Raw genomic sequence first — 15,409 nt, forward strand, 5'->3', positions numbered from 1 at the left:
CTGCTAAATCAAAATATGGGATAGACCCCAGAAATCTATTTTAAAAAAATAAACAGTTCCCAGCTGACTCTAATGTGCAGGCAAGTTTGGGACCCACTGATCTTGACCAAGCTAAATGATCAATTTGTCCTTCAAAACTCCTTCACATACCTCAGATCTGCCTGTTAACCCACACAAATGTGTAATCATTTCCTGCCACATTGGTGGCCAACCTTGATTTACTTAAAAAAAAAAAAGTGGAAGTGGAGGGTTAATTTAAGAACAATATTTTCATCATAGTTAAATTCTGCTCTGTTACTCTGCTGAAATTCAAAGTCTTCTAATTATAACTACTCAGGAGAACATTTTGGGTCTGCTAATGTCATGTCTTTAAATATAATAACAACACCTGATATTTGTCCAGACCTTTATGGAGTATTCTATCATTTTATGTCTTCAAAGCTTCCACGACACTGTCAGCATGCAGAGTAGTTTTATATGAGGTATGAAATGGTTAACTGAGCCAGTGAAGACACAAGAAAAGCATATATTCTCTAACTTTCAGAACTGTTATGTTTATCTATTTGCTTATTTTTCCCTGAGAAAAACATTAGACAACCAAATACTGTCTAAATGCATGAAGACTAAACAAAAGGAGAGAACAAGTTCTGCGTACTATAAGTTCCTGCTATGAACTATACAAAAAACTGTATTTTTCCTTCAACATTTAATCATATATCATAAAATAAAAATATCTGGCTTCTTCCTATTTATAATAAACAAGACTGAACAAATACATCTGAATGAGAAGTTAATCACTGAACTGTATGGAACCAAACACACCACAGAAATGAAGAGAAGTATCCAGTCTATGGGAACCTGACTAGACAATGCCAGAATCAGAACAGGCAGATTCACATCATTAGCAGGATGTTTCTAAGAGTCAAAATCCTTTTAACCACTCTATTTTGTAATGGTCTAGACCAGTGGTTCTCAACCTTCTGGCCCTTTAAATACAGTTCCTCAGGTTGTGACCCCAACCATAAAATTATTTTCGTTGCTACTTCATAACTGTAATTTTGCTAGTTATGAATTGTAATGTAAATATCTGATATGCAGGATGGTCTTAGGCGACCCCTGTGAAAGGGTCATTTGACCGCCAAAGGGGTCGCGACCCACAGGTTGAGAACCGCTGGCTTAGACCACTGTCAACTCTTTATATAATACTAGTGGCCCGGTGCACGAAATTCATGCACATGGAAAGGGAATTAATTAGAGGAAATACTTTAATATTGCTATTTGCCCTTTCCTCAGCTGTGATGAGGAAGCTGGGGTGACAGCCACACTGTCCCCAGAAGCCTGGGTCAAACACTGGAGGGCCGGTTGGGGGCGTGACTGGTGGTGAATTGCAGCCAGCCCTGATGTCCCGGCGGGAGAGCAGGTTGGGGGGCAGCGACTGCGGGCAGATAGCCGCCCCGCCAGACCCAATCTGCCAGCGGGGGAGCGGCTTGGGGGACGCCCGCCAGCCCTGGGTCGGGTCGCACACGGGTCGCCCGCCATCCAGGTCACAGATAGCAGGCCTGGATGGTGGAGGGGCAGGCAGGATGGCGCTGTCCCATCCTGCCTGCAGTATGGCGCTGTCCCATCCTGCCTGCAGTATGCAAATTAGCCGCCATCTTTGTTGGCAGTTAATTTGCATATCTCAGTGGTTAGCCAATGGGAATGGTAGCGGTTGTACGGCTAATTACCATGTTTCTCTTTTATTAGATAGGATATTCAGGATGAATGGAATTAATTTTGAGAAGCAAATGCCTAGCTGGTATGGCTCAACGTCAACCTATGAACCAGGAGGTCAAGATTCGATTCCAGGTCAGGGCACGTGCCCAGGCTGTGGGCTCAATCACCAGTAAGGGGTGTGCAGGAGGCAGATGATCAATGATTCTCATCATTGATGTTTCTATCTCTCTATCCAACTTCCTTCCTCTCTATGAAATCAATAAAAAGTACATTAAAAAAAATTTTTTTGAGAAGCAATAACATGAATACATTACCATGAATACAACTATAAGAAAGATCAATGGCATATTTTTTTCATTGCTCAATTTCAGGCTGCATAACATTAAAGTTCTAATAGCTAATTATTCTTAAAATGCATTTCTATAAAATAAAATGTTTTATAATTATTTTTGAAATACAAATTTTTATTAATTTCCATTTAATTCTGATAAAAGTATTAATCCAACTCATTTATTGCACTAAACGTTCTTACTAAAATGTAACAAATAGTGATAAAGATTGTATTCTTACAAAATAGTTGAATTTCAATGATAGAGGTTAAAAATGCCAGGAATGCAATAACAAAAAAAGCATGTTGCAGGACCAGTCTTGGAATCTTATTCACAACAGTGCTAGTAAAAATAAATAAAATATAACAGGTGTCCGCAAGAGCATCATAATAAAAAGATTAGCTTTCAATCTATGCAACTTACTGTAAAAAGCCAAATCTATCCGTGACTTTGTAAACAAGGTAATCAGCATCTTCCCAAGGTTCAATCTCTGCACCTTCTCGTCCCTATAATAGTGAACAAAGAAGGGTGTTATTAGAAATCTATAAACCTGAGTAATTTTTCAAAAAAAAGACCAAAATCAAGGAGTTCTTTTTTTTATGTATTAACAGTAAGAGCTAGAAATGAGGCACTATCCACTTAACTTTAAATATATACACACACACACACACACACACACACACACACACACGCGCGCGCGCGCAATATAATCACTATTTTCTAGTTACAAACTTTGGAAGATACTATATGTAGCTAACATGTAACTAAGCTTTTTTTGTTGTTTTTTTGTTAATCCTCACCAAGGATATTTTTCCATTGCTTTTTAGAGAAAGTGGTGGGAGGGAGGGATGGAGGGAGATGAGAGAGAGAGAGAGAGAGAGAGAAAACACTGATGTGAGAGAGAAACATCGATTGGGTGCCTCCTGTACATGCCCCGACAGGGACCAAGGATCAAACCTGGGACTGAGGTATATGACCTTGACTAGAAATTGAACTCTTTAGTACATGGGCCAACACTCTAACCACTGAACACAATAGCCAGAGCACATGTTACTAAGTTTTAATCAGACTTGGGTTCCTGTAAATACCGGGAAAGGAGGGAGCAGCAGAGGATAAGAAAGTCACTCAAGAATGAGCCATCAAACTTTAAAATTTTAGAGTGAACCTGTCTTAGGAAAAAAAGTATTTCTTGTCTTTTCATCCAAACTTCTCACTAGAGTGGGCTATCCACCTTGTCTCTCTACTTTACTTACAGATACATAAGCCCAGAAGTTATTCCTGCCAAAGTCATAAATAATCTCCCACTGTTAAAACCAGTGGACACTCTTCTAAGGGAGTTTTTCAAAGCAGTTAGCAGTGTTGCTCACTCCTTATTCCTCAGCCTCCATGGCACCACCTCTCCTGGTTCTCCTCATGCCTTTCCAACTCTTTTTTGGTGGCTTTTTCACAGTATCTCTTCACTGTTGGTGTGGCCATAACTTTGTCCTCAGCCACTGCTTTCTCATTCTCGAAGCTGTTAACTAGCATTGTTGATGCAGGAACCCCAAATGTAGCTGTCTATACCAATGTTGTATGTGAGCACACAACAAACAAAGTAAGTATAATATACTAGAGGCCGGTGGCACGAAGATTAGTGCAATAGGCCTTCCTTCCCCTGGCTGCCAGCAATGGTTTTCCTCCGACACCCAGGACCCAGGCCTTTGGTCCGGCTGCCTCAAGGCTTGGCTTCTCCACTGCGGCCACAGCGAGGCTTGGCTTCTCCACTCGGGCCGCAGCAGCGAAGCTTGGCTTCTCCGCTTGGACCACAGCAAGGTTTGGCTTCTCCGCTCAGGCTGCAATGGAGAAGCCAAGCCTCTTCAGTCTTCAGTCGTCTTCAGTCTTCGCTCTGGGCCTGCATATGCAAATTAACCACCATCTTTGTTGGGTTAATTTGCCTACTCATCCTGATTGGCTGGTGGGCGTAGCAGAGTGACACCAATTTGCGTGTTTCTCTAGGCCTGGTACATGGGTGGGGGCCAGCTGGTTTGCCCTGAAGGGTGTCCCAGATCAGGGTGGGGTCCCACATGGGTGCCTGGCCAGCCTGGATGAGGGGATGATGGCTGTTTGCAGCTGGTTGCACTCCCTTCAGGGTGGGGATCCCCACTGGGGTGCCTGGCCAGTCTGGGTGAGGGGGTGAGGGGCTGAGGGTCGTTTTCAGGCCGGCCGGTGACTGAAGCTCCCAACCACTTTTTTTCTTTTTTCTTTTTTATTCTGGGATTTATTTACCTTCTATGTCTGTCACTGGAGCTGAGAGCCGGCTTTAGCTCTGAGGCTTGGCTCCAGCTCTGAGACCTCGGCTGATGAAAGCAGGTATCCGGGTTTGTTTGGCTTCTATAATTGAAACACTGTTGCAACTCCATCTCTGAGGCCCGGCTGGCTGAAAGCAGGTTTCTAGGGTTTGTTTAGCTTCTATAATTGCAACATGGTTTCTTAGAGTGCAGCTCAGAGGCTGGCAGCGGCAGGCGGGGAACCTTGGCTTCCTCCATCACTGGAGCAAGCAAGCCTCCTGTTCGCTTCAGCTGCCTGGCTGCTGGCCGCCATCTTGGTTGGCAGTTAATTTGCATATCACCCTAATTAGCCAATGGGAAGCGTGTCGGAGGTACGGTTGATTACCATGTTTGTCTATTATTAGATAGGATAGTATGTTGAAAAAATAAGTGCTACGGTGAAAAGTAAATAAGAAAAGGGGATACGGAATATAGAGGGTTTTAAACAATGTGGTCAGTGATTTCACTAAGGTAGCATCTGGGTGATGTCTGAAAGAGGTAAGGTGAAAGAGGCATGAGCATGGTCAGGATCTGTGTGTTCTCAGCAGAAGAAATAGCCAATGCAAAGGCCCTGAATGAGAAGCAAGCCTGGTGTATTAGAAAGCAGCAAGAATTTGGAGAGGTTGGTGCAGAGGGAAGGGAGGAGAGAACATTTGGAGATGAAGTCAGAGAAGGATGACCTCAATGGTCACATGAAGTAAACAAACTGGTTCTGTAATTTAAGTGCTCCAAAAAGCAAATCCTTTTCCATTTATATGTTGTTTTTATTAATAAAACTTACTCAAAGAGTAAATATGAATACTTACTCTGTCATATTTAGCAACTATTTCAGCTCGCTCCTGTGCAAGTTTGAGTGCTACATCCTGGTCAGAATCTGTGGAGAGATCAAATTTAGATGAACTATTATTTAAGGAATCATAAAGTTAATTAATTATAAAACTGACAAAACAGATACAAATAGAAGAAATCCATTCTGCCTAAGATGACAAATCAGCAAAAATCAAATAAACTTAAAAGGATGAGTTAAGTGTCTGTAACTACAACCTTAAAATATCAACATATATATCATTTCAATATTATGTATAATATTGAAAAAAAAGCAACTTTGTTAACATAGCATTAACTTAGGGCAGTGGTTCTCAACCTTCCTAATGTCACGACCCTTTAATACAGTTCCTCATCTTGTGGTGACCCCCAAACATAAAATTATTTTCGTTGCTACTTCATAACTGTAATTTTGCTACTGTTATGAATCATAATGTAAATATCTGATATGCAGGATGTATTTTCATTGTTACAAATTGAACATAATTAAAGCATAGTGATTAATCACAAAAACAATATGTAATTATATATGTGTTTTCCGATGGTCTGAGGCGACCCCTGTGAAAGGGTCGTTCAACCCCCAAAGGGGTCGTGACCCACAAGTTGAGAACCACTGACTTAGGGGATATGATAAATCTTATCCCTCAAGATTCAATTTTGGATCTAATTTCAGAGAAATGAGTATTAAAGGAGAATCTGAAAGTAAAAGCTCTAAGTTTTCAGATGAAGCCATTTGGGTCGATGATGAAGAGAGCATTCAAGGCTCTTAAAAATTATTGGAACTCATCCACAAAGAAAACTAAAGCAAGTTATACTTCAGGAGTTTTTTCAAAAGAGTATTTCCCTTACATGATGAAAATAATCATTTCTTCATTTAACCTCTGAAGCCCCCCCCCCCATCAATGTCCCATATACTATGATAATCTTCAATTTTACCCTCCTCTCCGAAAATACACACACACACTCTTCTTTATTACCATTAGGTATCTTTCAAAAACACAAATCTGATAACAAAAGTAGAGATCATAACATAAAATAGTATGAATATGACTATGCATACCAATTACCATGAATAAAAATAAAAGACCAATGACAGATTACATAAATGGTACCACTGATCAATAAGAAATCTTCCTTGATTCCAACAGAAGATTGGGTCAAGGTTATGAGCAAGAAATTCACAAGAGTAACAATAGCAGGAACAACTATATTTGTACTCTTACTAAGTGCTAGTAGAGAATAAGATACTGCCAGACAGCAGATGCTACTGTAAAGAGCACTTCATAACCCTCTAAGATAGGTATTCTATTAATCCTATTACACAGATGAAAAAATTAGGTTTAGAGATTTGAACCAACTTGTCTAAGGTCTCAACGCTAGTTAATAGCAAAGCCAAGATTCAAATCCAGACAGTCTTCACTCCATATAAGAATTAGTTTATAAAAGTGATGACTAAAGAGAAGAAAAAGAACTTCCAATTAAAGATGGCAGATGGAACATACATATCCATTCCTCCTAAAACAGAATTGAAATGACAATAGAGGATTCTTTAAAGCCCTTCCCTCAAAGGCTTAGCAAATGGTAATTCCTGAGGAGAACAAAGGGTGGGGTTAAAGGCATCAACTCTCTGAGAGTTGAAGGGATGTGCATATATGTACAGAGGTTGGGAGCACAGAACCAAACCCTCCATCCAAAGCATGAAACCAATAGATGATGTCTAAAGCTGCAGAAGCAGGAAGTGGCAATAGACGTGTGTTATCTTGCACTATGGAAGTAAGCACAAAAAGAATCAGCTAGGGGAGTAGGCAGTGAGGAGGAAGGGGTATGGAGTCAGCTATTTTTCAAAATAAGTCTTACAGACTGCTGAATCTTAAACCAAGTATAGCTCTGATAAAAATAAAATCTAAATTTAAAAGGCATGACATGGGGGGGAAGGGCGAATCAAACTCATTAAAAACTCAAGATACACAAGTTTTAAAATATCCCTTTGCACCTATCTCAGACTAATAAAAAATGCAATGATATTGCTCAATGCTGACAAAAATGTGGGCCAATCTGAAATATCTTACACTGGGGGTAGAATTATAAATGCATAAATCTTTCCAGGAAGCAATTTGGTATTATGTATCAAAAATTTAAAAGCAGGCATATCCTTTACCCAACAATTCCACCTCTAAGAATTTATGTCAATAAGATCATCAAATGAGCACAATATTGTTTATAATAGTAAAAATAGTAAAATGGGAACCTGTAAATTTTTAAAACTATATTTAGTAAAAAATGTTTATGCCACTGTTTTTCTTGGTTATATTATAAAATGTCAATATGCCGTCCTTTGGGGGAAATGTGAATACGTAATATAATGGTTTGAGAAAATAAAAATGCAGACTAGTTTAGATTTTCATAGTAAACTAATGCAATCAGAAGTCTGGGATAATCAACCGTTATATACATACTAGAAGCCCAGCGTGTGAAATTGCGTGGCCCCGCCCACTCACGCAGCCCCACCGTCCTTAAAGCCCTGCCCACCTGCGCCAGTCTTTGGTCATTACAGCATTAGGGTCACTTGGTTTATATAATATAGATTCTTTATCCTATTTTAGATTTATTAAACGTTGTCAATTCCTCTTTCCCTCTTCTGTTGCCCCCCTTTAAACATTACACTAACACTTCTACAAAAGGGAAGAGAAAGCAAATCAATAGAAATTAAACACAAACTAGAAAACTTGACTAGTTACTAAGTTGCATTTCCATGAACAGAACAGCTAAGCAAGAATTTCTATCATGATTAGGCCAATTCAATGGATGAGCATTTTCTATGAATGTATTTTTTTTAATATACAGTGGGGCCTTGACTTACGAGTTTAATTCGTTCCGTGACGGAGCTCGTAACTCCAATTACTCATATGTCAAATCAACAGTGAACGAGTGAGACACATGATGCTGGGCTGATGTTGTGGCATTCACTGTGACGTTTGCTGCGCCAAGTAGCAGTGGGGTATCTGAAGCTGGCTCGTAACCCGAATTTTAGCTCGCAACTCAAAGCAAAATATTGGCCGAGAGACGGCTCGTATCTTGAAAAACTTGTTAGTCGGGATACTCGTAAGTCAAGACCCCACTGTATTTTTATTGATTTCAGAGGAAGGGAGAAGGAGAGATAGAAATATCAATGATGAGAGAGAATCATCAATCTGCTCCCTTCTGGGGGAACTGAGCATACAAACGGGTATGTGCTCTCACCGGGAATCAAACCATGACCTGGTTCATAGGTCAACACTCAACCACTGAGGTTCACCAGCTGGGCATCTGTGAATGTATTTTATACCAGTCCTTTATTCCTGCTACCAGTCATAGGAGTCAAAACTTATTTACAACTTAGTGACGAAATATTTAAAATAAAGGCAAAAACGGGAAACAGCATGGAGTTGGGAAGTGATGCAAAGTATCCCAAGAAACATCAGTGTGGCAAACTGAATCATCTCCAGTCTAGAGAATTCCAGGAAAGAAAACCTAACCATATAATAGGCTGTATTGGAAATGGATGAAACTGCATCCTAATTTTATTAAAGAAAGATGATATACTTTACTAGTAAGATGATTAGAATAGCTAACGCTAAATCAAATACATGTTCTTTAAATTCTTTTAGAAATTCCTTATCTTAGTATTTTCCCATGGGGAAAAAATTTCACACTATTAATGAATATATTCTAAAAAGAAAGCAAATTTAAAGTCAAATTAATTTTATAAAATACAGTCAAACCTGCTTCTTTGAAGAAATGAAATGGAAATGCCAATCTTTTCTAATATGGAGTTTAAAGACATCCTATATAATAAAAGCCCAGTGACCAAATGGCAGAATGACCAGAACAACCGGTTCACCAGTCGCTATGACGTGCACTGACCACCAGGAGGCAGACGCTTAATGCAGAAACTGCCCCCGGTGGTTAGTGCACTCCCAAAGTGGGAGCGCCACTCCGCTGACCAGGATGAGTGGCGCTCTCACAGCGGGAGCAGCCACTCAGAGGGCGGGTCCACAACTGCTCAGCTGACCGGGAAGGGCGGTGCTCCCACAACAGGCCAATCCCTGCAGGCCACATACCCCACCAATGCACAAATCCTGTGCACCGGGCCTCTAGTTATTTAATAATCTGTATTGCAAAACAGTCATCTTTAGAATAAGAAATAGCATCCTTAAGCTTAAGCCTGCTATAGTTGTGTTTCATACTGTCTGATCTATAGTTGAGAAGTTATTAAGAATTACACTCAAATACTTCCTTTGGTTTCATTCTGCTTGCTTATTTAGAAATTGCATTGCAAGAACAAGAGTTTGCCCTAAAACACTGACCACAGGAATATCAACAGCTGTCTTGTGTCTGTGTGCAAGTGTATACAAAGTTACAGGCACCTCTTAAACGTGACAGCTGTGTCACTTAGTACTTACATCATACATCATTCTCAAATTCAAAAAATCTATTACATTATTCAAGCCAAATTAAATCAAATTTAATTCTTACTGACTGTATACCCTATCTAATAAAGAGGGAATATGCTAACTGACCCTCGCGCCATCACAAAGATGGCGGTGCCCACAGCCAATAAGGAGGGAATATGCTAATTGACAGTCCTGCCCTCAAAGATGGCAGCGCCCACAGCCAATAAGAAGGGAATATGCTAATTGACTGCCACACCCACCCTCTAAGATGGCGGCGCCCACAGCCACAAGATGGCGGTGCCCAGTCCTCTCAGCTCCACCAGGGCAGCGGTGCGCGGCAAGACCTGCCTCTGCGTGCCTGCCTCCAGAGACCCCCAGTCCCCTCAGCCCCCCAGCTGCCCAGGGCCTCCCAAGGCTCAGGTAACCAGGGCCGGCTGAGGCTTGTGCTGCCACAGTGGCAGCAGCAGAGTGTGATGGGGCATCGCCTTCCCCTGATCGCCAGGGTCGCCTCCCTCCCCTGAGGGCTCCCGGACTGAGAAAGGGGACAGGCCAGGCTGAGGGTCTCCCCCTCCAGTGCATGAATTTTTATGCACCGGGCCTATAGTCTAATATAAAAAGGTTTCAAAGTTTAAGAGGAAAATTTTAAAAAGGATAAAAGGTGTTTAGATTAAATAATACTCAATGATACAAGAAAACATCTCTGAGTCCAGATTTATGAAAGAAAATGACAACTATAGTATCTTAAGAAGTGTTTTATAACATTTTAAGAAGGCCATTATTTCACTTAAACACAAAAACCGTTAAAAAATCAAGTATCCTCCTGAATTACATTTTTTAAAAGCAGGCATTGTAACTCAGTATTACTCAAATTCAAATAAACAAATCATTCAAAGTTGTTAAGTTTCAAATTCAGTCCCATAAAACAAAATTGACAGGAAACCATTTTCTTGTTGTATATTTTGAAAGATGAACATTGAGTATATATAAATCAACAATTTTAATTTTAAAATTACTTTACTGTTTGTTAGATACCCATTCTCGCCTTGGGAATTAACAGCTTCAGTCCTCATAGAATAAAGTTATCTATTCCAAGCTTTCATTATTAGTTTATAATTCTAAAGCACACCAAGAGTGTTAGGTGGTACCCCACACATTCTGCAACAAACTGAAACAGAAAAATGGAAGGCAGCTCTGTTTTACTGGTGAAACAAGCACAAGAAAGAAGACATTTCAGATACATTCTAAAAGAGAAAAAAGACCTTACTGTGGTTACACAAACCATAGATATTCAAACAAAGATGATATTTGTTGAGGGTAAAACATGTCTTTCAGGCTAGATCCCAAGTATGAACCACACCAGCCTACACCCAGCATTCCATCTAATAACAAACAGGGGCTTTAAACAAGCAGCTTCAGAATATTTCTTACTCTTGTAATTCAAAACTAGCCACATTCTTATTTATTTTAATAAAGTTTGCCATGGAGTAACAAAGAAAATTTTTATTTAAAACATTAAAGCTAAATAGAAATGCTCTCCTCCTCAAATATATTTTATATTGTAACATAATCTTAATGATAATTTTTAAAGTGAAAACTGCTGTTTCAGGCACTGAGCAAATATATGCTAAATTCTGAGATGTTTTGTACTTTTTAACATACCACGCGTATACAAATGAAACATGTTTTATATAACAATATGTATAACTATTGTAGATAGCACTGTGAAATTTTCTATTCTATTTGTTCTTTCCTCTTCTCTCCATTGCTTCCTTCTTCCTTGTTTTCTTTTAAAAGGGTAGGGACCTACAATTTGAAAAGTAATAGCCAGATTAGAGGCATGCTTACGAACATTAATTACACTGAACTGGACACTAATGAATTAAGTTGATGCTCAGCTTAAGTCAGTTGTAACATTCAATATATGCAACAACAACAAAAATCTCAGAAGTTTAGAAAGAGGGAAAAATGTCAAGTCATATACTACAGCATAAGAATCAGGCTGGCAGCAAACTTCTTATCAGCTAGAAGATAATGAAGCACTATTGTCAAAGTTCTGAGAAAAAATGATCATGAACTTAGAATTCTATACCAAGCCAAACTATCAATTAAGCATGAGGAAAAAATAAAACCATTTTTAGATATTACAAAATAATGTAAGCTGAAGAATGACCCCCCAACAAATGTCCACATCCGAATCTCTGGAACCTGTGAATGTACCTCATATAGCAAAAGGAATCTACAGATACAATTAAGTAGGGATCTTGAGATGGGGAGATTACCCTGGATCATGCAGGTGAGCCCAATGTCATCATAAGGCTCCTTATAAAAGAGAGATAAGAAAATCAAAGGAGCAAGTAGGAGATGTGACAATGGAAGCAAGAAGTTGCAATGATGTGAGGAAGGGAGGAGTCATGTGGCCTCCAGAAGTCAGAAAAGGCAAGGAAACGAATTCTCTTTTGGTGGCTCCAGAAGGAACCAGCCCTGATGACACCTGACTCCAGCCCAGTAAAACTGACCTCAGACTTCTGGCCTCCAGAACTATAAGAAAATAAATTTATAGTTACAAGTCACCAAGTTTGTGATAATTTGTTACAGCAGCAATAAGAAACTAATACAAGAATTCAAAGTTTACTGCCTTGCAATGTTTCTCTTAAGAAGGCTCTGAGAATATACTACAGAAAAACAAAATAACACCAACCAAGAGAATTGACAAAGACTGTCTCCTTGTGCAAACATCAACCAGGCTCCACAGAGCCCTCCTCTCAAGTAGGCCCCAAACTTGGTCTCCTGTTCTGTATTCCACCGGCCTAGCCCAATTTTAGCAACAATCCTGCTAAGTCAGTTGAGCGAGAGTCGCCCGCTTCTCCCCCCACAACCCTTGATATCTGATCACCTTTGATACCTGGTCAGAATTCTCATTCCCCACCCGTAATATTTGATCACTCTTGATATCTGGTCAGATTCCTCACCCACCACCTTTAATATCTGATGACCCTGGCCTGCCTTTATCAATAATCCTGTTAAATCGATTTAGGAAGAATCTCCCTGTCCTTGATGTCTCCTCTTAGTAATTGTGCATCCACCAAATTCTTCGCTTTGCTTGTTGGCTATAAATCCCCACTTGTCTTTATTATATTTGAAGTTGAGCCCAACTCTCTCCCCTGTTATTATAGTTTTGATACCTGATGCATTATTCCTGGGTAAAGATTTTTTTACTGTTAACAAGTGTCATAATAATTTTTCTTTAACAGATAAAAAAGAGGGGCAGACACAGGATCCATAAAATCTCAGGAAGCTAAAATTAGACATTTCCAGATGCCAACTGTGTAATTGCCTAGAGCAGTGGTCGGCAAACTGCGGCTCTCGAGCCACATGCGGCTCTTTGGCCCCTTGAGTGTGGCCACGAAGTTTCAATCGCACTGTACATGTGCGCCCGCATGTGGTATTTTGTGGAAGAGCCACACTCAAGGGGCCGCAGTTTGCCGACCACTGGCCTAGAGAGTAACCAACCAGCCTATATTAGAATAGGAAACACAAAGTTTCTCAATAAAAATGTGTATTCCAGACAACATAGATCCTGGATATTATTAATGATACAGTAAAAGCTTACATATGAAAAACACTTAAAGAAGATGAGGGGACTATTAGAAATCTCATAACAAGCAAAACAGTGTTAAGTCAATCAAATATGACGTAATGTACAAAGGGGCATGGCTGTGAATCTGATGGTATATGGAAAAAGTGAGTTCATTTTTCAATATTAGGATTATATTTCCTTCCTATATACCTCAACATAATATTTGAGGTTGAGGTAAATGATATTAACATTATTGTTACAATATCATTAATATGATTATTGAACTCTGATCTGCACAAATACACACACCCCACTCCAAACCTAACCCTCCATCCTAGAAGCAGCCACTTTTACCTACAAAAGCACTCTCCACACCACACTCAGATCTGCATGCATGCAGGCGCACACACATATATTTAAATCTCTCTCTTCTGTTCAAACACTAGAATCATCTTATAAGTAATCCAACACCTTACTCTCTTTTGTTTAACAGTACATCTTGGAGACTGTGCACTTCAACACCTACAGATCTCCCCAGTGGTTGCCAGTAAGGGTTTTAGCAACTTCCATGCTGTGGTATTCCCCGATGATGGCCAATACCAAGCTACCAAGGTGATGTCACTGAACAGAAAGTTCAGGCTGGTTCCAATACATCAGTGTTTCTACCTCAACCTTCTTGATAGTTGTAAAATTTCCCGACACATTAACATAATTTATTCAACCAATCCTCTCTTAGGAATTTGAACTAGGATAAACTGAGAGAGTCCACTTGCAATGGGAGTTAAATGAAACATCAGGAGGTAAAAAGCACAATAGTCAATAGTGACCAAGACAGCTGAAAAAAATAAGAAAGCAGAAATGACCAGTAAGCTGAGAAAAAGCAGCTGTTGCAGAGAGGAAAATAGTACCTAATGTACAGAGCAAAGCAGAGACCCTTTTGCCTCAAAAAGAGTCAGCCCAGCCCTGAAGCCGCTTCATGCTTCAGTTCCTGGTAGCTTTCACTTCAAGTTCAATGTATTCACATGGCACATACTCATTTCCTGAAGTAATCTGAATAAGTTATTCATGTCTGTGATTTGAGTTCTTTAATTCCATCTCATCTTTCAACCAAAAGAGGGTCTATGAATCAACAGTACCTAAGCAACGGTTTCAGTTATTTGGATTGCTTCCTCAATATAACACTAAGATATATCAACAATAAAGATTCTTTAATTTGGCTCAAATAAACTCACAAAAATTAAAAAAAGATTCTTTAAATTGTAAAATCTTAGTAGGCACCACTACTAAAACTTCAACATTTATTTTGCTGTGCTCTAGATCCAGTCTAAAAGGAATGCTCAGAGGAGAAATAAGCAGAATTAAGCAGATCAACTACAAAATACAACTAAAAACAAACAAAATAAAGGAAGGTGCTACAGTCATAAGATAACCCGAAATACTGCTTATTTTGACAGGCCATTCTGTGCAAGATGAAATTAAATATGGGCACCTCAAAGTTACATATACCTGGTCCCCTCCCCCCCAAGAAAGCTTATTCTTAAATAGCGTCCTGGGATACTGAAGAAGCCTAAGCCAAAAGCACCATCTGTGGTACTGTGAGAAAAACTGATCCAAAATCTCCTGTCCCTTTATTCCCTCCTTTGGGGTGGAGGTGGGGGTGTCTATAATCTAGTGCTCCTTTGCACTCCAGCCCAGTCCCATTTCTATCTCTCATAATTCCGTTAATTCTATGTTAAACAAATGTCTTATCAAAAAATGCACAACCTCAAAAACCCATTTATCTCCTTCCTTTCCCCACAGTGTAATAATCTTAGAAAACTCATCTGGCTTCCTTCCCTCTTTCTCATGTTCACTTGGTAACAACACAACAAAAGATTCTCATCATAGATGCCATTATAAAAACAGTATAAGTAATCATGATCAAGGAGGGGAAAGCCAAAGGTGAAAGCTAAATGCATGAAAGAACCAATGCCATAAACCCAACAGTCCTCAAAGATGCTATCTTGAAATAGAATTTTTTTAAAAAAATATAAAGCCCTAACCGGTTTGGTTCAGTGGATAGAGTATCAGCCTGCATGCAGACTGAAAGCTCCCAGGTTCAATTCTAGTCAAGGGCATGTACCTTGGTTGCGGGCACATCCCCAGTAGGAGGTGTGCAGGAGGCAGCTGATTGATGTTTCTAGCTCTCTATCCCTCTCCCTCTCCATAAAAAAATCAATTAAA

The 15,409-nt window shown here is 39.7% G+C and overlaps 1 protein-coding gene across 2 annotated transcripts in view; it reads right to left on the reverse strand.

Moving 5' to 3' along the window:
* Nucleotides 1-15,409, reverse strand: part of USP6NL (USP6 N-terminal like) — a 192,752-nt gene that overhangs the window by 79,861 nt on the left and 97,482 nt on the right. For both annotated transcript variants that reach the window (XM_070391828.1, XM_070391827.1), the window contains exons 3-4: nucleotides 5,158-5,225; nucleotides 2,469-2,551 (exon numbers count right to left, since the gene is read on the reverse strand). In XM_070391828.1, coding sequence (XP_070247929.1) covers nucleotides 2,469-2,551; nucleotides 5,158-5,225 — 151 coding nt within the window. The remainder of the gene's footprint in view (nucleotides 1-2,468; nucleotides 2,552-5,157; nucleotides 5,226-15,409) is intronic.

Source organism: Myotis yumanensis, unplaced genomic scaffold (assembly GCF_028538775.1).
Source record: "Myotis yumanensis isolate MYYU_CA2020_CCGP unplaced genomic scaffold, mMyoYum1.0.hap1 SCAF_1, whole genome shotgun sequence".
NCBI lineage: Eukaryota > Metazoa > Chordata > Mammalia > Chiroptera > Vespertilionidae > Myotis > Myotis yumanensis.